Source organism: Macaca thibetana, chromosome 16 (genome assembly GCF_024542745.1).
Source record: "Macaca thibetana thibetana isolate TM-01 chromosome 16, ASM2454274v1, whole genome shotgun sequence".
Taxonomy (NCBI): domain Eukaryota; kingdom Metazoa; phylum Chordata; class Mammalia; order Primates; family Cercopithecidae; genus Macaca; species Macaca thibetana.
The window spans coordinates 4,299,919-4,326,810 of NC_065593.1; the positions used below are offsets into that span (position 1 = coordinate 4,299,919).

The window sequence follows — 26,892 nt, forward strand, 5'->3', positions numbered from 1 at the left end:
CCATGAAATAATACGCAACTCATATCCAGGTTGCTGGGAAACCAGTGTCGGTGCTCCTGGCTAGGCGGCCTCAATTATCCAGAAGCCACGCCTGGGAGGCAGCATGTGCTCTGCACTTGTGCCAGCACCAAGGCGTCCCCAGGAGCTACTCTCTTTGTGCTTGTGCAACTGAGCCAGAGGGAATAACGGATTTTGCTTGACTTTAGTTGACCTAAAGAAAGATTTCCTGACTGAAATGATCAGTCCCCAAGGAAACAGTGCAGGGAGCTCTGTTTTTTTGGGATGGTTCATGACCCAGCCCAGCCTGAATGTAATCCAGTGACCTCTTGAGGCTCCTCTGATACTGTTGAGTCAACTGCAGGACTTAGCCAGTCAGCCAGCCACAGGGAGGCAAGGTAAACCTCACAGCTGCAGGAGCCCAGCTGACTCCAGGGCTACTCCCTGTGTAAGGGCTAAGCCAGGAGAACAAGAAGTGTGAAGTCTATCCTCCAGGTCTGCTTTCTTGCCTCAAAGGAATGGAGTGTCCAAATGCATTGTCTCCCTGCTCCTACTTCCAGCCAAGTCCACCATCGGTGCTCACCTCTAATCCACTACCCTGGAGCACAGATGTTCCCACAGCAAAAACCCCCTATGCTCTAATCATGATGTACAAATATGCTCACCAGAAAGAATGAAAAGGAAGACAACTCTTTTTAAGAAGGAACCAGTGAGGTGACAGTTGATACAGGATTACAGTATCATCCTCTTAATTCACCCCAGAAACAAAAGTAGAAAAAGTATCACATCACAAAGGTTAGGACTGGAGTACAAACACGCCCACTTCTGGTCTTTGCACATGTGAGCTATAATGACTACCCAAAAATCCCAGGCGCCCCCGCCACCCCCTCCCGCAGTCTGGAAGGTCCGTAGAGGGCACAGTTATCTCCACTCATACTTCCAGAGTCTGTCTCGCCCCTGCAGCAAAGAAACGAACTCTGGGTAGGATAGGCAGGGGCTGCCTATTTCATAGTGAGACCAGACTTTCCAGGACAGTCCCAATTTTACAATGCTGCACATATGTGCATACAAACATTCACCCACTAAGTGGAACTGGAAAAGGCAATCAAATCTCCCATCTTCAACCCTTTACAAAGTTTGGAATGCAGTCCTGCTTTAGATTAATTAGGAGAGACTAATCTCCTTTACAGAAAAAGTCAGGAGATAAAATGGGTAGAAAAAGAAAAGCCAGAAATTCCACCTAGTTGATTTTCAGGTTTGGCCTCTGGGGCAACAGCAGCAAACACTCATCCAGCCCAGTTAGTAGCTGGAAAACCAGGGAGGTGGGGAGCAGGAAGGAGCCTGTCTGCCTGGTTTAGTGACCAGAAGAACGCTGACCCTGTGACCAGGAGGCCTCTGAAGTCAGCTCAGAAAACTATGCCAAGCTAAAATGAGACAAGCAAAACCAATTACAGTCTCAGAACTGACAGGCAGCCCCAGGACTAGGCACGTGAGGACATGGGCCAGCCCCCGCCCCACACCCACAGGTCCACAGCCTGCAAACGTCCTCACTGTGACCCAGGACTTTGCCCCCACTTTCCCCTAACCAGGAGTGCTCCAGCCAAGTCCACACTATTAGCCTTGAACAGAAATGACTTCCTCCCTCACTTCTTCCTCTCACTCAAGACCACAGAAGATGATGCTTCAAACCAAAGGTCTGGGTTTTTAAAGCTGTCTCCAGCAGGTGCCACAAATTCTTCAAAACATTCCACACTCCCAAACAGACACAAGTGAGAGCACACAGCTGCTGTGCTCTCACACAACAACGCAAGGGCACTGTAATGGAGGGACTTGGTGAAGGCTGGGGACAGGGAGTAGGCAAAGGTAACACTTACCATCTCATCCAGGGCGTAGCGCAAGAGGCCGTGCTCGTAAAGGATGAAGAACCGTCGCTGCCATTTCTGCAACGGAGCACAAGGAGGGTGGTTAGGAGGATCTGGGTCCTGGCCCCAGAGCTTGGCTTCTGGAGTTCCCGTGTCTGACAAGCCCGTATCTAAGGAAGGTGGCTCCACAGATTCCACTTCTGGGGCAGGTGGCAGGAAAAGAGGGACCCGAGGTATAAGAATGTTGATTCATCAGCCAGGACTGGGCTGGGAGAAAGGCCCAAATCACATGAGTGATTGAGGCTTAACAAGAAGCTTTTTTTTTTTTTTTTAAACATTTGGAAGCTCCTCAGGAGCAGAAACAATGTGTGGTTACCTTTTTGTATTCCTGATGGTGCCCAGCACAGAATGCATCACATGATATGTGTCAATATTTGATGAATGATCTGACATGACATGGAATAATCCAGGAATGCCAAGGCACGGATTCACCACTTCTGAAAAAAATCTGGGAAACTGCTACAAAAGGGGTTGTTCTGATGATCCACTGGCAAAGAGGACGCACGAAAACAGCCAGGCTCCAGAATTCACTGAGGTGAAACGAGCTAATGAAAATCAAAACACAGGAGCAGCAAGACCAGTGGAAATAACTCCAATATCCAAGGAGTGATCAAATGGCACAGAGCGTCCCCCGCTCTACTCTCCCTCCAAAAGCCAGACCACTGGGAAATGCCCACAGTGGTCAGATGCCACCAGGAGCTGAAATGAAAAGGACTATGAGGTGTATGTCTTCCTCTGTGTGGGGAGAAGGGCTTTGTCCATAATGCGAGTCTGCTGGCCCAGGTCATGAATGACAGGCACAGCTCCCAGCCCCAAATCATCACAAGGGTCCATGACCTATTTTCAACATTTCAACAAGCCCAATCCAGCCTGGGCAGCATGCTGAAAGCCTGTCTCCACAAAAAAACACAAAAATTAGCTAGGCATGGTGATGCATGCCTGTAGTCCCAGCTACTCAGGAGGCTGAGGTAAGAGGATCACACAAACCTGGGAGGTCGAGACTGCACTGAATCAAGATCACGCCACTGCACTCCAGCCTGGGTGACAGAGCAAGACTCTGTCTCCAAAAAAGGAAAGGGAAAGGGAAAGGGAAGGAAAGGAGAGGTAGCACTGTAAGAAAGTTTGTGAGGAAGGAGAGTTTTGTAACAGGAGGAGAGGGGAGGGCCCAACAATACTCAAAGTTTAACTGGCAGTAAGGCCACAAGAACTGACTATAAAAGCACACCTTTCTGCTTTGGGTCAGGGTTCTCATTTATAATAATGACTCCTGTCAGAGGCTGGAAATGGCAATTGTGTACAACCTCAATATAAAATAGGAAAGGGAACTACTCCCTGGAAACTGCAGTCCAGCTGGACCAGTTATTCCTGAGTCCTCCTGTGTGGGTGGCATGAACAGGGACTCAAAGGGCCTTGCAAAGAGGCCCTGTAGAGGGCTGGTCTATGCTGGGTGTGTAGAGGAGGCCATCTGAACATGCTTCCTAGGAACATTTCCAAGGGCCTTATGTGCTGCCTTTGAAATCAAAACCCATTACAGAAGAAATCCCAAAGACCAGAGACACAATGCAAGGCCTGTGGGACCAGAATACACAGCCCAAGGTCCCTATTCCAAAGTGTAATATTCAGGGTGGGGAAGGGGTGGGCAGCAGAAACTAAGAAGAGGAAAAGGACCTCCCAGGGACGGAGGGGGCTGAGTAGAAGCAATTTATAGGGTGCGAGCGGCAGCACTTTAGTTTGTGAGGAAGGAGAGTTTTGTAACTGGAGTCAAACACAGAGGGGCTTCCTGGCAGAGAAACAAACCACAGGTCAGGCCAATGGTGGTACCAGCTCTAGCGGGGCCCCGCCCTGGGCAATGTACATTTTAGTAAGAGGTAAGCCAAGGCCTCTGGGCCCCCAACCCTTCACTAGTGCTAGTGTGCTGAACCCCTGGCTCACGGGGAAGAGAGGTACTACAGGGACGGGCCTTGGCATGGAAGGAACTGGGAGCTGCTCAGCATAACGCAAACTTTTAACCACTCTTTTGCCTCTTCCATTTGACTGTTCCTACAGTCAAGCTGACCCATAAAACAGGCAACATCCACATGAGAGCTCCTCATTCTGAAGGGAGCACTACACATAACTACATATAACTGAGACCTTTTCTGTACAACATACAAGTGCGCCAAATGGGGAAGCCCTGCTGATCCTGCCATCCCAGGATCCACTGTTCAACTCTCCATCTCCCTCTTCCACTCTCCAGTTCACCCTTAGATGGGTCCCTTCTCTGGTTCGTCCCACCCTGAGAGTTGGCTCTGATGCGCTTACCCGAGACCGGTGCACCGGGTTGTCAAAGTCAGTCCCATCTGGAGCCAGGAGCAGCCAACCGCCATAAATGGGCTTTGCCTAGAGGAGAAAAAAGAGGGCAGGTCACCAGCGGCCTTCAACCCAGAAGAGAGAACAGGTCACGTTAACAGCAAGCACTCGCTGGAAACAGACGTTGCCTCTGCTCTGCAGAGGTCATAACGCTATTCCCACCGCAGTGCATCTGTGGCTGCTTGAGAGTCAGAGGCTGGTGGGGATTCTGCAGCATCCAGGGTGGAGAGCACACAGGCCCTGGCAGGAGTGTGAGAACCTGGAGAGTACAGGATCCCTTAAGACATGCTGTCTCCTGCAAGCTACTGATCAAGCCACCAAGATCAGGAAAAAATGACATTTTATTCAACAAATATGTAAGCATCAATGTGTGCCAGGAGCCAGGAAATAGGACATGAACAACACAGTCAAAAAGCCTCATGCTGAAGACACAAAACAGGGCCTGAGAAGAAACTGCTTTTGTGATCAAAGCCAGCTCTGGCCAAAGAATGATCAACTGACTGGCTGTGTGGCTGCGTGCAGAAACCCTTTCAGTTCAAACTCTCCGATTTGAAAAGTGAGAGTGATGACAATTCTACCTAAACCTCATGACTCTGATGTGAGGACTGATGAGTTAATGCAATCAGTAAAACCCAGCACAGGGATGTAAAACTGTGCTGCCACCTTGGAAAAGTCTGGCAGTTCCTCGGAAAGTTGAAGGCAGAGTTACCAGGGCCCAGCAATTTCACCCCTATGTATACACACCCAAGAAAATGGAAAACAGGGGCTCAAAAACTTGCACATGAATGTTCATAGCAGTATTATTCACACTTGCCAAAAGGTGGTTAACAGCCCAAATATCCACGGACAGACGAATGGATGAACAAAGTTTGATGGATCCACATAAGGGAACATTATTCAGCCAGAAAAAGGGATGAAGCACTAACATACAACACCGAGGAACCCCGAAAACATGATGCTAAGTCAAAGAAGCCAGACACAAAAGCCCACATATTACAGAATTCCACTTACACAAATGGTCTAGAATAGGCAAATCCACAGCACAGAAAGCAGATTAGCGGTTGCTAGGGACTGGAGGAAAGGAAATAAGGAGAGACAGCTAGCAGGTATGGGGTTTCTTTCGTGGGTGACTAAAATGTTCTAGAATCAGACAGTGGAGATGGTTGCACAACATTGTAAATATGCTAAAACTCACCAAACTGTATACTTTAAGAGAGTGAGTCCTAAGATAGGTGAATTATATCTCAATTTAAAAAGCTGCATGAGCACAAAGAACACTGAGCAGTGTCTGGCCTGTGAGGTCTCAACAAATGTGAGGCATTGCTTTATTTTACCATCCACAGAGTCCCCACTCCCCAAACCACGGGTAGGAGCTCAACACGGGGATCTAGACAGACACTCTGGCTCCATCTCCTTCCTCAGCCACACCCAGCTGGCGAGAACGCACTGGAAAAGGTACAACCAGGCCCATTTATCCAGTCCCTTTCGGAGGGAGGTAACACAAATTAAAACACAAGTTCTCTGACTGCTGCTTACACACGCAGGACCCCTCATGGGCCCTGCTGATGTGCTTTTTATTCAGTGCTCTCCAAACTAGGAGGCCCCACCACACTACCTCATTTGGTAGCTGCAGACTGTGAGTCAGAGAGGGCAGGCCACATGCCAGAGGCCACACAGCCTCCAGGCTGAACCAAGAACCCCTGTTTTCTTGGCTTCTTCTGCAGGGTCCTCAAGGTCCCCAGGAGCACTGGCTTTCCTCATGAATGGTGCAAGTGGAGCTGTGTGCCTGGGGTCGGGGGAAAGCTGCAAGGACAGGAGAGGCTTGCTTTGACACAACAGGGGATGGGTGTTGGCTGCAGACACAGTGCAGGAGGGCTAAAAGGTGTGTGGTGGAGATCCCACCTGGGAAGGCAGAAGCAAAGGCAAGGAGAGATCTGTGCTCTCTACAAACTCCGGCTGTGCCCAGCAAGCCTCCAGGTAGGCACACACGCTTGGCGTCTCCACACCCCATCCAGAAGCACACATCCTAAGCAGACCCCACCCAGAGGCGTTGCACGGGAAAGCCAGAGTTGGACAACTCCCTGTGTGTATCCGGACTCTGTGACTCCCAGCTGGGCCTCTTGCCGGCCACAAGTGCCCACCTGTGAGGTCAGAGGCCAGCCTGCCAAGCCATTCCTCCATCTCCATCTTGACTGTGCACCACCACCCTCACCTCTGGAGGCAGGGTTTGGGGTGTTGTCACATAATCAGCTACATTTACCCAACCTTTCTCTAGGAGGAACTGTGGGGAGCCGAGGGATCAGCATCTGTTCTATCAGAACCCAAGCCCTGGTCTCAACCCAGACATCCTCAGCAAACCTCTGCTCAGGACCCCCATGTGCATGGCCCTGGGTGCTGCACACCAGGGAGCCTGCAGCAGCCACCTTGCTGGGCTGTGACTTCCTGATACGGATCACCACAGAGGGGACTGATCCAGGTGGGCAGGTGGGGCGGACACAGAGCAGAGGGCGAGGTGCAAGGTCTCCGGGTGGAGGAGCAGGCTGAGACACAGGTGACACCTCATCCAGCATTCATCAAAGCAATTCCAGAGTGATGGAGAGCAGAGGAGTGGCTGCCTGGGGCTGGGGGGGGGCGGGGGGCGGAAGGATGGGGGTGACAGCCAAGGGGTGCAGGGTTTCTTTTGGGGATGATGAAATGTTCTAAAAGTGACTGTGATGATGGCTGCACATTTGTGGGAATATCCTAAAAATCATAGAACTGTATCATTTAAATGGGTTAAATGCATGATGTGTGAATTTCATCTTAACAAAACTGTTTAAAAAAGCCCTGAAGAAGGTAAGGACTCCATAGATACACGGGGAGATCTGGGGTGGAGAGGACTCTCCGGGCAGGGGTGCAGCTGACACACAGGTGCAGAGGCAGGAATGAGGGAGCCATGGGGTCACAAGTAGCCATCTGTAATTACTGAGAACTCACTCCTCAAGCCCAGGGAGCCAGGGACAGGGCCTGGCCAGCTATACCACTGCCACTCTTCCCTCTCACAGCCAGCCACATGGGCTGCGCAGCCTCTCCCAGCCTCCTCAGCTTCCCAAAACCTGGCCTTCTCTACCATCCCTCAGGGCTTCCTTGAAATGTCCTTTCCTCAAGGGGACAGTCCTGACCCTCCCCCTCAGTCTCTAATGACTCACTTCTGCCATTACCGTCATTGCATATCACAGAACTAATTTCTACCTACCATTTCATTATGTATGTAATTACATTGCTATGACATGACTTGCCCCCCACCCCTACCCCAGAACCTTCACTCCAGGAAGGCAGGAATGGGGTCTGCCTGGCCCTGGCTGTGTCCTTGATCCTGAGGTAGGTGTGCAGAGGGAGTGGAGGTGAGTGCCCGCTGGCCTAAGCCAGCAGTGGGTGCATGGTGCCCTCTCTGAGCTTCCTTCTCCTTACATAACCTAGGTCCTGACTCAGACAACCTGTTCTCATCCCCCAGGCGTGGGAAAGGCCTCCCAGGAAGAGCTGCTGCTCCTCTATGTCAGACTATCTAAAAATGCTGCATCCTCCCCCACACAGCAGACCACAGTGTCTGCAAGTGCAGAAGTGCCCACGGGCAGAGGCTCCCACGCACGCCCACCTGCTCCTGGGGCAGCGCCTCTAAAAGGCCCTAAGGTATTCTCTTCCAGAGAGCCCTGTAATAATCTGAAACTGGGACACTAAAACAAAACAAACAGCCCAAAAGGCAGCGGGCAGGAGGGAGTGTGCTCTGGAAACACTGAGTGGGTAGGCTTAGCTTTGCTGCTTTCTGGCTGAGCTGGTGGGCCCTTTGGAGGGAGGCAGGAGAAGCAGGTATCTGTTGTTGACATGGGGGATCTGAGCTGGGCTGTAAGGACCCAAAGGATGGGGTCCGAGTCCTGTTTCAAGCAGCTCTGCACACAGGGCCCCTTTCTATGCAGGTCTTCCCAGAGGATGCATGTGGCTCTGGATCCCATATAAAAGTGACCACATGAGAGACTCCCCTGAGCTACCTCCTCTCCAATTAAACTCGGCCTTCACTCATGACCCACACAAGTTGGAGGCTCCACTTCTGGTTGGCCTCTAGGAAGAGACTGCTGGTGGTCTGGGTGTGCCTTCAACCTGAAGCTCTTTCAAAAACAGTGCCTTGAAACTTCTGTTTCCTGGACGATGGGGCAGATGTAGATTTCCCTATTCCTCCTGCTAAGTACAACCAAAAACCTGGGGCCATCATGTACAAGACAAACACAAGAAGACTCTGAAAGGTGGAGAAAAAAAGACAGGTGGGCCAAGGACCCAGGACCCAAGGAGGGACACTGTGGCGACTCTCCCAGACTTTCTTTTTGTCTCACTATCCCGGAGTGGGTAGAGGAGAACTGGCAACCTGAAAATGCCAATGGGCACACAACCAAAAGAATCAACAAAAAGCTACTTTCCATAGCTGAAGAAACCAGAAAGGAGCAGCCCAGCAAGACAGAAAACTCTTAGCCAAGAATTGCCCTACTCTGGCCAAAAGCTATGGGAAAGCCAGCATGCCACCCCAAGTGAGCAAAGGTTGGACTTCCACCTTTACGAGGTGCCCCACATCCCAGCCAGGGTGGCGCGAGAAGACACAAGGGCCTTACATCCCACCAACAGCAATGAGGACCCTTCCTGCTCCGTGCTAGTGTGTGTCAGAGGGTGCCCAGTGGAGGGTCAGGGTTTTTTACCACTGCCCAGTAGGAAGGCAACCCATGACGAGGAGCCTCCCAGTTCAGGCATCAGTGGAGGCCGAGGGGTGGACTTCTGTCTCCATCTGAGTAACTAGGTGGTCATGGTGACTCCCTTCCCCCACGGAAGCACTGTCAGAAAAACCCACTGAAATAGAAAGTTCAAATGAGACCCAGAGTCACCCAACAGAATATAAAAACACTTCATTTCCACCAAAAATTATCATCATACCAAGAACCAGGAAGGTCACAAACTGAATTAACAAAGACAACCAAGAAATGCCAACACCAAGATGACAGCCATGCTAGAATTATCCCACATTTAAAGATTTTAAAGCACTCATGATAAAATGCTTCAACAAGAAATTATGAGCACACTAGAATTAAAAGGAAAGACAGCAAAGAAATACAAGCTGTAAGAACCAAACAAAAATCCTGAACTTGAAAAATAGGGTAACTGAAATAAAAGCTCCTGGGTGGGCTCGAGAGCAGAAGGATTGGGGGCAAGGAAAGAATCAGTGAACTGGAACACAGAACAACAGAAATCATCCCATCTAACAACAGAGGAAAAACAGGAAAAAATGAATAAATAAAAGGGAACTGTGGAACTGTAACAAGAAGTCTAACATTCATGTCATCAGAGTCCGCAGGATAGAACGGAGGGTAAAGCAGAAAAAGGGCTCAAAGAATGGCTAGAAACCTCCCAAATTTGGCAAAAGTGGCAACCTACACCTTCAAGAAGTTTAGTGAACATCAAAGGATAAACCCAAAGAAATCCAGACCAAGACATATAATAATTAAACTAAAGAAAAACCTAAAAGACAAAGAAAGACAAAGACAAAGAAAAAAATCTCAAAAGCAGCCAGAAAAAATAAGACCTTATAGTTTTGAGAAAACTAAGCAGAATGACAACAGATTTCTTATCAGGAACCATGGAGACCAGAAGGAAGTGGCACACTACTTTTCTGATGCTGAAAGAAAACAACTGTCAACCTAGAATCCTATAACCAGTAAAAATATCCTTCAGGAATGAAAGGGAAATCCAGACCTTCTCAGATGAAGGAAAACTAAGAGAATTTCTTTGCTGACTTACCCCTAGCAAAATGGCCAAAGGAAGTTCTCTAAACAAAAAAGGAATCATAGAAGAAGGAATCCTGGAACATCTGAAAGGAAGCAAGAACACAATAAAAAAGCGGGGAGGGGGTAAGTAATTAGGCTTTCTTTCTCTTGAGTTCTCTAATTGTTTCATGACTAAAGCAAAAACTGTCTAATGTGGTTCTAAAGGTATCTAAGGGAAACACTTAAGACAATCATACAAGGAAAAGGTAAAGCAGTGGACAGATGGGTACTCTCTCAAACTGGTAAAATGACACCACCAAGAGATTGTGACAAGTTATGTATATATAAAGTCATATCTTATTATAACCACTAAAAAATATATACAAAGAGATACACTTAAAAACTATTCATATTTTGATATATAAATCAAAATACAATTCTAAAGAAAATGTTCAAGTAACCCAAAGGAAGCAGGAAAAAACAAAACAGAAATAATAACCAGAGACACATAACTATGCTCTAAGTTATCCGTAAATATTTTAAATGTATATGATCTAAATACTCCAATTAAAAGATTGATAGAGTAAATTTTTAAAATAATTCAACTGTACACTGTCTACAAAAAACTCACTGCAAATATAATGATGTCAGGCAGGTTGAAAAGAAAAAACTAAAAATGATACATCCTGAAAATATTAATCTAAGGAGAGCAAAGTTGTTATATGATCAGATAAATTACATTTCAGCACAAAGAAAATGACTAGAAACCAAGAATATTACATAATGATAAAAGGGTCCATTCACTGAGACATAGTGAGCCTAAATGTTCATGCACCTTTAAACATCAGAGTGCAAAATAACGTGAAGCTAAAACTAATAGAACTAAAAGGAAAAATAAATCCACAAATATTGTTGGAGACGTCAACATTCCTCTTAATAACACAATTAAAGCAGTCCTAGAAGGGAACTAATGTAACCATGATGCTCACATTAGGAAAGAGGAAAGGTCTCAAATCAATAATCTAAGCTTCTATCTCAAGAACCTAGAAAAATAAGTACAAAATATACCAAAACCAAGAAAAAGAAGGAAATAATAAAGATAAAAGTAGAAATCGGGCTGGGCGCGGTGGCTCACGCCTGTAATCCCAGCACTATGGGAGGCCGAGGCGGGCGGATCACGAGGTCAGGAGTTCAAGACCAGCCTGACCAACACAGTGAAACGCCACCTCTACTAAAAATACAAAAATTAGCTGGGTGTGGTGGCGTGCACCTGTAGTCCCAGCTACTCGGGAGGCTGAGACAGGAGAATTGCTTGAACCTGGGAGGTGAAGGTTGCAGTGAGCTGGGATTGCAACACTGCACTCCAGCTTGGACAACAGAGCGAGACATCTCAAAAAAAAAAAAAAAAAAAAAAAAAAAAAGAGATAAAAGTAGAAATCAATGAAATTGAAACAAAAAAATCAGTGAAACAAAGAGCTGGTTCTTTGAACAGACTGATAAAATTGATCAACTTCAGCCAAGCATAGTGGCTCCCACCTGTAATTCCAGCACTTTGGGAGGCTGAGGGGCGGATTACCTGAAGTCGGGAGTTCGAGACCAGCCTGACCAACATGGAGAAACCCTATCTCTACTAAAAATACAAAATTAGCTGGGCATGGTGGCGCATGCCTGTAATCCCAGCTACTCGGGAGGCTGAGGCAGTAGAATCGCTTGAACCTGGGAGGCAGAGGTTGCAGTGAGCCGAGATCGCTCCATTGCACTCCAGCCTGGGCAACAACAGCGAAACTCTGTCTCAAAAAAAAAAAAAAAAACAAATTCCAAGACCAAAAAAGAAAAAAAACACATAAACACATAATGGCACAAATTATTATCAGAAATAAAACAGGGATAGCATTACAGATTCTGCAGACATCAAAAGGATAATGAAGAATACTAACACAATTCTACAAACATTAATTTGACAACATATAGGAAATGGACCCATTTCTCTAAAAAACACATAATTTAAATGATCGTGTAACTATTAAGGAAACTGAGTATGTAATTCCATAACTCACAAAAAAGAAATCTTCGAGCCCAGATTATTTTACTGGAGATTTCTACCAAGTGTTTAAGGAACTAACAGTAATTCTATATAATCTTTAAAAAAAAAAAAAAAAAAAACAACAGAAGAAACACTTTCCAATTCATTTTATGAAGCTAGTGTTACCCTGACACCAAAACCAAACAAAACTACATGACAAAACCCCAACATTTTTTAAAAATGAAAGAATGAACTATGGACTAATATCCCTCATTAATATATAGTAGTTCACCCCTACTCCATCCACAATTCCACGGTTTCCCTTACCCACGGTCAACCGCAGCCTGAAAACATTAAATGGAAAATTCCTGAAATAATTTGCAGGTTTTAAACTGCATGCTATTCTGAGTAGTGTGATGAAATCTTGCATCGTCCTGCTCCATCCTCCTGGGATGTGGATCCTCCCCTTTGTCCAGCGCATCCATGCTGTATACTCTACCTGCCCCTTAGTCACCTAGTAGCCGTCAGTTATCAGATGGACTGTGGTGGTGTTGCAGTGCTTGTGCATCCAGCTAGCATTATACCTAATGCCCCCAAAGCACAAGAGTAGTGATGACAACAATTTGGATATCCCAAAGAGAAGCCATAAAGTGCTTCCCTTAAGTGAAATGGTAAAAGTTTTCAATTTAAGAAAAAAAAAAAAAATCATATGCTGAGGTTATTAAGATGCACAGTAAGAATAAATCTTCCATCGCTGAAATTGAGAAGGAAAAGGAAATTCATGCTAGTTTTTCTATCACACCTTGAACTGCAAATGTTACAGCCCTTGTGTGTGATAAAGTACCTAGTTAAGATAGAAAAAGTATTTATGGCTGGGTGTGGTGGCTTACACCTGTAATTCCAGCATTTGGGAGGCTGAAGCAGGAGGATGGTATGAAGCCAGGAGTTTGAGGCCAGCCTGGGAATTGCAAGACCCTGTTTCTACGAAAAAAAAAAAAAAAAAATATATATATATATATATATATATATATAAATAGCTAGGCGTGGTGGTAAGTGCTGGCAGAGGCCCAGCTACTTGGGAGGCTGAGGCATGAGGATCACTTGAGCCCAGGAATTCGAGGCTGCAGTGAGCTATGCTTGCACCACTACACTCTGGCCTGGGCAACAGGGCAAGACCCTGTTTCAAAACAAAAAAGGAGAAAAAAGTACTGGTGGGTTTGATACGAAGGGGTATCTAGGTTGTTTCCAATCAGAAATGTGTTCCGACTGAGAGCAATCAGGTTCAGTACCATCTGTGGTTTGAGGAATCCACTGGGGCTGTTGGAATGTATCTCTTGCAGATAAAGGGGGACTGCTATAGATGCAGAAATCAACAAAATATTAGCAAACAGAATTCAGCAATATATTTAAAGAATTATACACCATGACCAAGGGGATTTATTCTAGTGAAGCTGGTTTAATATTCAAACACCAACCAATGTAATCCAATCCACCAAATTAATGCTCTACAGAAGAAAAGCCACATGGTCCTATCAACTGATGCAGAAAAAGCATCTGACAAAATCCAACATCCATTCATAATTATTTTTAAAACCTCTCAGAAAGTAGGAATAGAGGGGAACTTGCTCAACTTCATAAAAGCATCTCTAAAAAAACCTCCAGCTAGCATTATACATAATGGGGAAATGCTCATTGCTTTCCCTCTAATATCAGGAACTAGGCAATGATGGCCATCTCAGAATTCTTATTCAACATAGTGCGAGAATTTCTAGCTAGTGCAATAAGGCAGGAAAAGGAAATAAAAGGCATACAGATTAAAATTGAAGGAATAAAATCTTCACAGATGACATAGCTGTCTGTATAGAAAATCTCAGATTCTACAAAAAACTCCTAGAACTAGTGAGTTCAACAAAGTTGCAGGATACAAGATCAGCATACAAAAATCAACTGTATCTCTATATGCTAGCAATGTACACACGGACACCGAAATTAAAATACAATACCACGTAAAATTGCTGTAGAAAAGAAAGAAATACTTAGGTGTATATACAACACAATATGTACAGGAACTGCTGAACACTATACAACACTGATGAGAGAAATCAAAGAAGATCTAAATAAGAGAGACATAATGTATTCATGGACTGGAAGATTCTAAGATATCAATTCTCATCCAATTGATATTCAGTTTAACACAATTCCCATCAAAATCCCAGCAAGATTTTTTGTAGATATGGACAAGATTATTCTAAAATTTACATGTAAATGCAAATGAACTAGAGTATTTTTAATTAAAACAAATAAAGAGGGTATAATCTATTTACCCAATTACAAGACTTACTATATATCCACAGCAATGAAGACTGTGTGGTATTAGTGGAAAGTCAGACACATGGATCAATGGAACAGAAGCTAGCAATAAACCAACACAAATATGCCCAATTTTGACAAACGTGCAGAAAGAATTCAATGGAGGAAAGACAGTCTTTCAACAAATGGTGCTAGAGTGACCGTTCATCCACAGGCAAAAAAAAAAAAAAAAAAAAAAAAAAAAGAAAAGAAAAAAAAATTATCTCAAGCTAATACAGAAAGTAATGTTATACAAAAAAAAAAAAAAGACAAAATGAAACAAATTTAAATGGATAAACTGGACTTCATTAAAATTAAAAACTTTTGCTCTGCACAAAGTCCTGCTAAGGAAGATGAAAAGATAAGCCACAAAGTAGGATAAAATATTTTGCAAGCATCCTTTTGCAAAGGACTAGTATCTAGACTGTACACTAGTATTTAGACTACATAAAGACCCTCAAACTCAATAGTGAAAACACAAAACAATCCAATTAGAGTAAGAGCAAAAGACACGAGAAGACTTTCTACAGAAGATAAATAGCATGAAGAGGTAGGTGTTCAATACCAAAAGCTACAGGGGAAATGCAAATTAAAACCACATGAGATGTTACCATACTCCTATCAGAATGGCTAGAAAAACAAATGGTGACAACATCAAATGCTGGCAAGGTCACAAAGTAAGTATATCTATCACTCATATACTGCTGGTGTGAATCAGTTGGGCAGTTTTTTAAAAAACTAAACATGCAACTACCATACAACCTAGGAACTGCACTCCTGGATATTCATTCCAGAGAATGAAAACATACACTTACACACAAACTACATGTGAATGGTTACAGCAGCTTTGTTTGTAACAGCCCAAAACTGGAAACAACCTAGGTGTCCCCTCATACCACGGAATGTAAGTCAGCAATGAAAAGCAAACTACTGATCCAAACAACAACCTGGATGAATCACCAGAGAATTCTGAGTGAAAAAAGCCAATCTCAAAGGTTAGGGTTAGGGTTAGGGTTGTATGATTCTCTTCACATAACATTCTTGAAATGGCAGATTTATGGAAATGGAGGATTCCTGGGTGGCTGGGCTTGGGCTGATGGGAGGAGAAGGCGATGGAGACACTGGGTACTTTCTGCATTGTAGTCAGTATCCCAGCTGCGATGCCATACCACAGTGTTGCAGAAGGTCACCATCGGAGGACCTGGGCAAAGGGGTACATGGGATCTCTGTTATTTCTTACAACCACAGGAGAAACACGATTATCTCAACATAAGTAGTTTAATAAAAAAGGAAAAATAGTGGCACACACCTGTAGTCCCAGCTACTTGGGAGGCTGAGGCAGGAGAATCGCTTCAACCCAGGAGGCAGAGGTTGCAGTGAGCTGAGATCGTGCCACTGCACTCCAGCCTGGGCAACAGAGCTAGACTCCGTTTCAAAAAAAAAGAAAAAGAAAAACAAAACTCAGCCACTGTGGCCTCTGCAGTCAGTCCTCAGGGGTCTATGGTGGATGGCCACAGGCCTCCTCCAGTGACGTCTGTCTGCCATGGCCCTGAGCTGCACTGCGTATGCTCTGCTGGCCTCTCCAGCTACTTCCCTGGAGGTCACGCACATCCCCTCTCTCAGGGGTTCTTCTGTCCCTTCCCCTCACAACCCTCCCCAGGCAAATCTGGGATGCATGCCAGGATGAACCCAACTGTCTCAACTCTGGGTTGCCCAACTGCCCCAAGCAGGCAGCCAGGAGCAAGGGATGGAAAAACATCTCAGCCTGCTATACCTGGTGTTGTCAAGCTGCCAACACTGACGCTTCCCAGACGTGCACAGGTCTCTGGACACAGCCACCCCATCACAACTAGCCCACACAACATTCTTGGCTCTCACTCCACGTGGCCTGTGGCTCCAAGAGGAGGAAGGAACAGTCGGTGACAAGATCTCTAACAGTGGTTAACCCAGGTTTCCTGTCCCCTTGGACTCACCTGCCCTTAGACTGCAGTGGGCGAGGAGAAAGGTAGTCAGACACGTTGAACAATCTGGCACCAAAGAGGGCAGGCCTCAAACAGTCGATGCAGACAGGTGAGTCTCACCCTTCTCACCCCATCACGTCCTGCCACCTCTCACCTCCCATACACAAACATCTTCTACTCCACGGAATAAGGATACACTGCCCCATACACAAACCCCTCAAAATCCCACACCTCCTTCAAGAACACTAACCGGCCCCAAGGCCACATGTATTCCTTCACACCACCACATCTCCTCGCTGGGGACAAGAATCCTGCCTCATCCAGTGAAACACCCAGTACAAAGTTGGGCTCCAATGACCAAATAAATAAAACACGTGAACAAGTCTACGGGTATACTTATTAGTCCTGGGCGAGCCAGGCTGCAGCTCTGCCTCCCACACCCCAGCTCCCAGGTCACTAGGACAACGCTGGTCAGCACCCAGCAGTGATGGACCATCAGCACTGAGACACGAGTAGACACGAGCCAGGGCCTGCCCCCCAACACGGCTAAATCCAACTTGTACTTCTCCTTTCTTGAGTCCAAGTCTCCAGTTGTGCCACTGTGTGCACTATGCCACCAAGGATAAGAGACAGGGTGTGGACAAAGCTGGCACTCAGACAGCAGCACACGGCCCCATGCAAGAGCCATGGTGCTTCCACACTCCTGATACAGTGAGCCCACGTCCAGAGCCTGGGCCTGAAGAACTCACACAAGAGAGAAGCAAACAGTCTCATTCCTGATGTGGGAAGAGCTCAACACCCAACAGAGAAACAGTTTCGAGAGTGACAATACATCCACTCCCTAACACACTACCTGGCCATTAATTACCAGCGAGGACGAGGATTCAAGATGCTCTCCAGGGCCGGGCGCGGTGGCTCAAGCCTGTAATCCCAGCACTTTGGGAGGCCGAGGCGGGCGGATCACAAGGTCAGGAGATCGAGACCACAGTGAAACCCCGTCTCTACTAAAAATACAAAAAATTAGCCGGGCGCGGTGGCGGGCGCCTGTAGTCCCAGCTACTCAGGAGGCTGAGGCAGGAGAATGGCGTGAACCCAGGAGGCGGAGCTTGCAGTGAGCCGAGATCGCGCCACTGCACTCCAGCCTGGGCAACAGCGTGAGACTCCGTCTCAAAAACAAAAAAAAACAAAACACAAAAAACAAGATGCTCTCCAGGGCACCACCCACACTATCGAACGCAGCCAGCCTGTCCTGCACAGGCCTTCATGGCTCTGCTGCTCTGTCCGCTGGTGAATGGCACCCCCTGGAAGTGTGCAACAGAATTTCTCCAGCAGCTGCCCTGAAGCTGGCACCACTCAAGGCTCTGCAAACAAAAACATGAAGCACACACGCCTCCCAAGGGGCTCATGGTTGGTTCTGTTTATAACACATGTAAGGATGGACAAAGATTGAGAGTTGATGAGAAAACAGCTATTGTGCAGACTGCTGGGATCAGCAGCAGGTTTGGGGGCTTCTGCTTGATTTTACCATTTTTGTAATGTAAACGCCACTACACGGCACTTATCAATTATTATTTAGGGGAGGGGAAGATGTCTGCCTGACTGAGCATGCAGGACTTCTGATATAACCCTGGCAGAGTGGCTTCAATAGGGCAGGTCTTGGTCATTCCTGGCAGAACAAGAAGTAGGTGCAGTTAGGGAACCCCTACACTCTGGGCTCCACCAACAGGACCAGGTATTTAATGTACACTGGCCTGGGAACGAGAAGGCCAATTCAAGTCTTGGCTCCACGACCTACTTGATGTGTGGCCCAGGGCAAGGCAGTATCTCTGTGATTCTCAGTTTCATCATCTATAATAGAAAAATACACATATTCCTTCCATACCATTTTTTATTAACAAAAAAAAAATTACGTCAGACACAAGCATACCCTGGGTAACTGCACAATCAGGAATGCCTCAAGGTCAGAAAGATACACCCAGCACTTACATTGGTACTCAAACCAAAGCAGTGTTCACGGGAGTGCTCCACAGTGGAAGCAGCCAGTGGGAGCCCCAGAACAGCACTGGTTAGTCCAAAGGCAGCCGGGCTCCTGCTTCTGAGGGTGGGGCAGGCACCCAAACCCCACACGGGCTCCCTCATACCTCACACCAGGCTCCACCCTAGACTCCAAGCAGAGCGGTCATCCCCAGGAAAGCTCTTCAAGAGGAAAAATTCCACACAGTCCTGAAGAAGGACCCACACCTGTGGGGGCTGATGCCCCAACTCTGGGCAGATTCTTGGGGCAAAAACTTATCTGGACCAAAGGTGGGGGTGGGGGCTGCACCCAGGCACTGGGTGGGACAGATGGCCCCTCACTGGAGTCACTGAAAGATCCATAAGCAGGATGTGTGCAAACTGTGGCTAATATATCCTCTGTAGTTTTCAGGTTGATTCTTGCCCTTTTCTTTTTACCAAAAGGGTGTCTGTGGAAACACTTCCATACTCATAGCAAATAGGCTGTTTAATAATGTTTTCTGCATTTCAATTCCAAAGAGAAAGGATACCTGGGTAGCAGCCGTCTGGCCCTCTTTCTAAGCTTGTAAATCATGGGAGACTTCAAGGTTGCCTGTCTTTTCTGGGACATTCTGATGTAAGTCAGTAAAAGTCAGGGGTGAGCACACATCAAAGTCCCGTCTCAAGCCTCACCCCTGACAAGACTTTGTGTGTCCTGTGGCCACCCAGATGGACTGTGAGAGGATCAGTGGCTCTGAATCCAAGCACCTGGGGAGGGAAGCTTCTTGGCAGAGCTGTGACCACCTGCCTCACCCACAGTGAGGTTAGCACACACCTCTGACCATGCTCAGAATGGGGGCTTCTCTTTCAGAACAAGCCTGCCAGGGCCGACGAACACTGGTCACCACTGCAGACCCCTCAAGAGGCCACAGGCTTGTCCCGGGTTGACCAAACTATGCTAGAACTACTAAAAGTTGTCCATGGGGCCTTGAGCCCTGGAGAATACTGTTTTGTTGCTCTACAGCCACAGCTGTGGACCCAAACTACCGTCCTCAATACAGGCTTCAGCACAGGCTTCCACGAACAGCCAGCCACCGTGCAGGTATTGAAGATGGAGCTACAGCCCCTGCAAGTGTTTCAACATCATCAGGATCCAGAGCCGTGCCTGGGGAGGAAGCCCAGCCTCCGAGGGAGAACGCCTGCTCACCAGCTGGCAGGAAAGCATTCTGCGGGGAGGACACACATCCCAGCTATGGGAGCCTGAGGGCAGGTCTGCACTCCTCCCTGCTGGCACTGGAGCTAACCCCAGGACTTAAGGCATGTGAGCTCTCATGACCTCCATTTTATACCCCAGGAAACTGTGGCACACAGAGACTCAGTGGTCTGTCCAAGGCCACAGAGCCAGGAAGTAGTAGAAGCAAAACAGGTGCCAAGGCTACCTAGCTCCACACTGGCCCTGGCCCATGGGACACTCCTTCCCAGTTTAGCAGGCCACTCCAGAAGGTAAAGGGTGGCACAGGTGACGGGCATGTTCCCCAGTGAGACGTGCTCCCAGGGGTAGGGGTCTGGTCCTCACCAGCACAGCACTCAGTTCTGCCCCACATCCATGCAGCTGGGGCCACGGCCCTGGGAGGCTGCAAGTGGGGGCTTAGGGACCCAGTGGGGCCCCAAAGCACATTGCCCATGAGGCACACATGGAAGGAAGAGCCCTACAGCCTTTACTTCTGGATGAGCCAGCCACAGACCACCCTTCCGCAGCACACAGCCTGGTCAGCCGCGCAGGAGTTCAGGAAGCTGGCAGAGATTGGGGGCTGTCCTCCAGAAGGACTCTTTCCTACCTGTGCAAAGACATCAAACCTGGGTGCAGGCTACCACCTCCACCCACCCCAGGAAAAGCTGGGCCAATAAGCCACCTACTTCAGAACCTCATCAGTAAGGTGCTCAGTGTAATTTATTGTCTTAATTGGGGTAGTTGGGGAAGGAAAACAGATTCTGCTAATTATGCCAGGACTGCTGGTCCCAGGACTCAGAACAGCCATGCCCACCCCAGCCCCTGCAGACTGCAATTGGCTCACCTCCCAACTGGGCCACTCCCGCCCCCGCATTCTGCTGCTCTCTATGGAGGCAGGTCAGGGATGCCTCTGATGTGTACCAGCCTCCGCAAGGCCACTGATGCAAAGATCGCAAAGCCTCTGGGAACACCAACAAGGAGACAAAGGCACGAAAGGTGGTGCAAAGGGAAAGGAACTCAGCATCATGCTGGGGAGCAAAGGGGAGGAGTTTGGGAGACTTCCCTGGGAGTGGGCAAATGACAGACTTCAGAAATGGAAGTCAGGGGACACCACCTATGGGAAGCTGACACAGCCACAGCCAAGCAGGCCCCCAGGCAGCAGCGCAGCCTGGAACAATGAACTGCACTGCCCCTCCTATCGAGGCCAGCAAGCTCCTCAGGCCCATGGCCCAACTTAACCAGTGTTCTGCAAAGGTGGGAGTCCCAGAGGCCCTTTTTGAGGTCCCTGAGTCAAAACCATTTTAATAAAAATACTATGACATCCTTGGACTCCTCTCTCTTTCATGAGTGTACAGTAGAGCTGCCCAAAGGCGACACAGGACATGCTATGGCCACAGACTGCAGAAGTTCTGAGAACCCAGCCGTTTTTCACTATGACAGACAGTAAAGAGCTCTGCAAAGAGTCAAAAATGTGGGGCTTTTCAGCAAATTTTTTGTTTTAGAAAAGTTATTTTTCAGAATATATGTTACTTATGTGACTACATAATAGGCTTATTGTTACTTTTAAGTGAATTCATGAATAGTTTAAACTTTTTCAGTTTTAACTTCTAATACAAGAAATACCAACGGACATAATACAGGTAAACTAAAGCATTCTGAGGGCCTCAATAATCAAGAGCATAAAAGGGTCTGGAACCCAGAAAGTTTGAGAACTGTTGGCCTAGCCACCCACTCCCCTAGCACATCCCCACCCCTTCTGCACCTTTGTTGGGGAGCAGCCCTGCTGATCCCACTTCTCAGTTGCCATGCGCCCAAACACAAACATGTGTTTAAGTCTATCTCCTGGTTTCTACTCAAGAGTCCTTTCTATCCAACAGCACTGCATTAAAAGGCGACATCTAACCCTAGACTTGCTCCTGGTGGCTGTGTTACATACGGTCCATCTGGAAATGAAACAGACTCCAAGGCACAGGCAGACAGGAAAACCTTTCTCTCAACAATGCGGACCTCTGCCTTGGTGACGAGGACAGGAGGAGGGGCTGCGACAGAGGCAACACCTGTTTTCCAGTGGACCTGGAGCCCTCCCTGGGTCCCCACTCCCCACAGCCGCTGAAGCTCTCCTCCCTGGGTCCCCACTCTCCACGGCCCCTGGGGCTGTCTTCCCCAGGTCCCCACTCCCCACAGCACTGGAGCTCCACTCCCCGGGTCCCCATTCTCCACAGCCCTGGAGCTCTCCTCCCCGGGTCCCCACTCCCCACAGCTCAGGAGCTCTCCTCCCTGTGTCCCCACTCCTCACAGCTCTGGAGCTCCCCTCCCTGTGTCCCCACTCCTCACAGCTCTGGAGCTCCCCTCCCGGGGTCCCTACTCCTAATATTCCTGGGTCCCCATTCCCCATGTGCTTAGATCTCCTCCCTGGGTCCCTGCTCCCCATGGCCCCTGGAGTCCTCTCCCTGGGTCCCTGCTTGCAAAGAGAGGCTTAAAGGACCACAAACATAAACACCTTTACTGTGCCATAGGAATAATATCCCTGAGCCTGTGGAGGAGTCAGAAAAGCAGGGGACTCCACTGCAATGTGCTTCTGTCCGTGTTCCCTAGAACAGCTCAACCAGCACTGTCGTGAAGGGCAATGCCTGAGCTACCCAACTGGGCCTCGGCTCCCACCCCTAAATCATCCCAGGTCACCTCTGTGAAAGGGATACCACTGGGGAGGGGCGTGAAGGATGCTTTGACTGGATGTCAGTGTTCTCTTTCTTAAGTCAGGTGGCAGGTTCATGAGCATTCATTTTTATTATTCAGATGTATACTGTAAATGTATGCTGCTTGTATCCTTTTGTGTACATCCAATATTGCATTCTATTAAAAAATATTACTGCAAGTATTAGAGTACATCAGTGGTTCTTCAAACTGTGAAGATCCCCGGAGGTCATGCTTCAGGGGCCACCTCAGGTGTAGGATGGGGCAGCGCGTGGGGGTCAAGTTGGTCTCACAGCTGGTGCCATTTCTCTTCCTGGGCTTCAACATGAGAACATTCACGCATCATATACGTGAGCTCCATGTTTCATTTCAAGGGGGTGGGTGTTCTGCTGCCAAAGAAATAAAGCTTGAAAACTGGTAACAGTGATGAACAGCGCAGCAAAGGCCTTTTCCCTCTAGCTGGGCCCAAGGTCCTCTGGGGACCACTGTGGGTCTCTGTGTGCCCTCTGCCAGCAGCTCCCAGCACCTAGCACTGGGAAGGCACCACATCTCCCTGGGGTCGCCAGCCTTCAACTCCCATGCCCCACAGCCCCTCTTCCAACAATGTTTAAGGATTAACTTGCCTCTTTCTTGGCAGCTCAGCTTATCTTCAGGTCAGACAAAAAGGGAAGAAAGAAGGCGTGAACCTCCGAGTAGCTGAGCCACCCCTGCACCTGCATGGCCCCCTGTGCCACTGCCTCATAGTGGCACTCATGTGTGCCACTCTTGAGGGATGTTCCAGGAACCCAGTTTCCATCCCAGACTCCTCTGTGAAGAGCACCAGGCTCTGGGCGGGCACTATTTGGGACCCACCCATAGCCCTCCCACCCAGTAGTCTGCAGGGCTGACATCTGGCTCCAGGTGCTGATGCCAAATAGCTCACTGACAGAACGGTCACAGGCCAGCAAGTCCTCTCCTGGGGTCCACTCAAAAGAGCTGAAAAGAGGTGTTCAGACAAATGCCCGCACACCTGTGTTCACAGCAGCACTATCCACAACAGCCAAAAGGGTGAAGCAATCCCAGTGTCCACCATCCATACAAGGAATGAATTCTGACCTGTGCTACAAGGTGGATGAACCTTGAAAGCATTAGGCCAAATGCAAGACACCACAGACAAAAGGGCACATATGGTATGGTATGATTCTGTTTTGATGAAATTTCCAGAATAAGTAACTCCATAGAGGCACAAAGCAGATTTGTAGTTGCTGGGGACTAAAGGTGGGGGAACTGCTTAATAGTTAAGGTGGGGGGGGGGTTCTTTTGGAGCAACGGAAATGTTTCCAACTGAAGAGGGGTGGAAGTTGTACAATACTGTGAATGTGCTAAATGCAATGGAATTGTACATGTTAAAATGGTTAATTTTATGTTGCGTGAATTTCACCTCAAAAAAAAAAAAAGACCCTCAAAACCAAGAAACCACACACACAGTTCACCCCATCATAGCACGGGGACAGCAGGGCCCACAGCTGCTGGCCGGCTATAAACTCTCCCTTGACTCCCACTGGGCTCCTGGGCCCCCTCTGCCCACACGCATGTCCTGAAAGCCCAGCCCCAGCTCCCCACTGTACTCCAGCTGGAGGGGGAAAGTGACATTTTAAAAGCCTCTTCCCTGTTCGGTCTTGACAAACAGCTCATGGCCACAGGATTTTTGGAACATGACGCCATTCATGGCAAAGGGAAGAGAGCTGGAGAATGCGTGGGGACAAATTTCTGGGGCAACATCTTTGTGGGGAAGAGTCACACCCTGTTCCTCAAAAAGCCGTCCTTCCCATTCAGAAACAGGTAGGACAGAAGCATGGTGGAAGGAGGAGCAAAAACGAGACAGGAAAGCTAAACGAGGTCAGCCCCACCCTTCCCTGCACGTACCAAGGTGGTCAGCCCCGCTCCTGGACACTAGGGGTCAAGGGGGCCACACACAGCCAGAGAGTGACGGTCTCAAGGCCGAGCTCAGTCCTCTCGGGTCATGTGGAGACCGGGAAGGCCTGGAGTCCCACAGCTGGGTTTCCTCCTGGCTTTGCCAACAGAGGAGCTGCTCTAGGCATATGATACTACCTCTCTCTACCCTTCTCTTATCTCCGCCTTCTGACGCTGCTGGAAACATAAATGAGCTAATAGTGGCCTGGCACAGGGCAATTCCTGTCAGCTATGAATACCACCAACAGCGCAACAACACAATGCCAGGGCAGGCCACCCTTTAGCAATTTCCGTATAGGAAAACCTCCACACCATAGAAGGCCAGGTGCTAGCTGGCTGGGCCCCCAGGAAGAGGACTCCTAAGCTCCCAGGCTCACGGGGTTTCCAGGTGGGAAGGGAGATGTGGAATTGAGAAGTAGTGGGCTGTCTGCCGAGGTGACATCTGTCTGTTAGAAGAGCTCGTTCTCAGGTTCAAAAGAAGAGACTCCTCTTGTTTAGATCTCACAGAAGGGTCCCCTCAGCAGAGGCTCCCTTTCCTGCAAGGGTGAATGACTTGTAAAGGCTGGGGGTGGGGTGGACAGAGAGGCTGGAAAGACCTGCCTGCCAACTGAGGGGACCCACTCAACACTGGTGACCAGGAGGCCATGAAACATCCTGGCCAGATCTCCCAGCCACCCAGTGATTTGGGACTAGACCCGGCTCCCCAGCTCTGGGCTCCTCTCTACCTTCCTTGGGCATTTCAACCAGGCCCAGCACAAGGATTTTCCTTCCCAGACAACTGCAAGGCAGTTGCTCCACGGATATGAGTGGGATGTGCATGGCTTCTCTTAATCTTCTCCCACACTGCCCATGGCAACTTATATTCCCTTCAAAGAAATTCCTAAAATTAGGATCTGCTCTGCCCTTCATGGGACCTGCATGACTTCTCTGGGCTTGACAGGGGCACAGAAGTGGCCTCTAATGTTAAATCCTAAGCTGATGACGCCTGGCCCCTTCACTTCCCACCCTCTAAAAAAATTTTTGTTTTTTTTTGATACAGGGTCTCGTTCTGTCACCCGGGTTGGAGTGCAGTGGCGTGATCTCAGCTTACTGCAACCTCCACCTCCTGCCTCAGGCGATCCTTCTACCTCAGCCTCCCAAGTAGCTGGGACCACAGGCATGTGCCACCATGCTTGGCTATGTTTTTTACTTTTTTGTAGAGACAGGGTTTCCTGTCTTGCCCAGGCTGATCTCGAACTCCTGGGCTCAAGCAATCTGCCCACCTTGGCCTCTCAAAGTTTTGGGATAACAGGTGTGAGCCGCAGTACCTGACCTAAAAATTCTTAAAATCAGTTCAGTCCTTACACAGCAGGTCCTCAAATAATGTCATTTCATTCAACATTGATTTGTTATAACAATGTTAAGAAAAAAAAAAAAAGAATTCCTGCACCCACTGTCTGTGTGGAGTTTGTGTGCTCTCACAACTCTGTAGGTTTTCTCTGTGTACTCTGCTTTCTTTCACATCTCAGAGATGTGCACATTCAGTAAACTGGACATCTAAGTGGTCCCAGTCCGAGCAGGTGTGGGTACCAGTGTGTCCTGTGATGGAACAGCATCCTGTCCAGGCTTTATGCCCTGGGAGAGGCTCCAGCCACCGATGACATTGAACTGGAATAAGCGAACTGGAAAATGAATGAATGAATATAGGTAACTGCCAACTAAAAAGTCATCAAGTCTACGATGATCACACAAATACATGACAATAAACTATGCAGTAAGAAGCACTCAGCGAGCCCGCCACTTTTGTTCTTGTTTTTGAACTTCCTGGTGGTAGGAGGTGTGCCTTACAACTTTCACTTTGCAGACATTTATTCCTTGATTTAACCACCACCATGACTGTCGTCACTCACTGATTCACCAAAACCTGGATAATGATCTTATTTTTATTCATCTTCCTGAAATGTATGTAATAGCTCACATATATTTCCATGTTTAATATTAGAAATATTTTGGATCTTTATTTAGAAGTTTGGTTATTTTTTTGTAACCTGAAATATGCCATAGAAACTTAAATCTTGTTTATATCAATTAGCTTATGATAAAATTGGTTTGGTTGTGTGTTGTTTTGCTTACAGTAGCAGTTTCCAAAAGCCTACCAACAATGGTGAGGACTTACTGTACTTATTCATTCTGAAAAATCAAACACACAGAAGGCAAACTGACTACTTCTTTCCAGTCTTCAAGGGGCTGACATGAGGAAGCTGCTAGGGTGGTGCAGAGCAGCTCAGTGGGAGAGGAGACAGCCTGAGTGTCTGTTTAATGGGCATGGGCCTGAGTTTCTGTTTAATGGGCATGGGACACAGAGAAACAGGTTTGAGGGCTCGCTCGCCCACAAAATCACAGTGGAAGGTCCCCTTCCTGGGCTGTTTTCTCAGCAGGAACCTAAGAGGGATGGGGACCTGGCGCTCCCTGCACTGCCCCTGTCCCATCTCGTCCATGGCCTGGCCCATGGTGGACATTCAAGAGCGGAAGGGCCAGCATGCTAAGTGAGAGCTTCCCAAGGGCAAGATCCGTGTCCCACACAAGGCTCCATACTGCATGGTTTATTGCTGATAAAACGGACCCCATTTACTAAGCACCCACCATATAACCCAGTATTTCC

The 26,892-nt window shown here is 47.9% G+C and overlaps 1 protein-coding gene across 4 annotated transcripts in view; it reads right to left on the reverse strand.

Moving 5' to 3' along the window:
* The window catches only part of MPRIP (myosin phosphatase Rho interacting protein), a 144,765-nt gene that overhangs the window by 106,977 nt on the left and 10,896 nt on the right, over nucleotides 1-26,892 (reverse strand). For all 4 annotated transcript variants that reach the window (XM_050763379.1, XM_050763377.1, XM_050763380.1 and 1 more), the window contains exons 2-3: nucleotides 4,221-4,298; nucleotides 1,872-1,937 (exon numbers count right to left, since the gene is read on the reverse strand). In XM_050763379.1, the coding sequence (XP_050619336.1) occupies nucleotides 1,872-1,937; nucleotides 4,221-4,298 (144 nt within the window). The remainder of the gene's footprint in view (nucleotides 1-1,871; nucleotides 1,938-4,220; nucleotides 4,299-26,892) is intronic.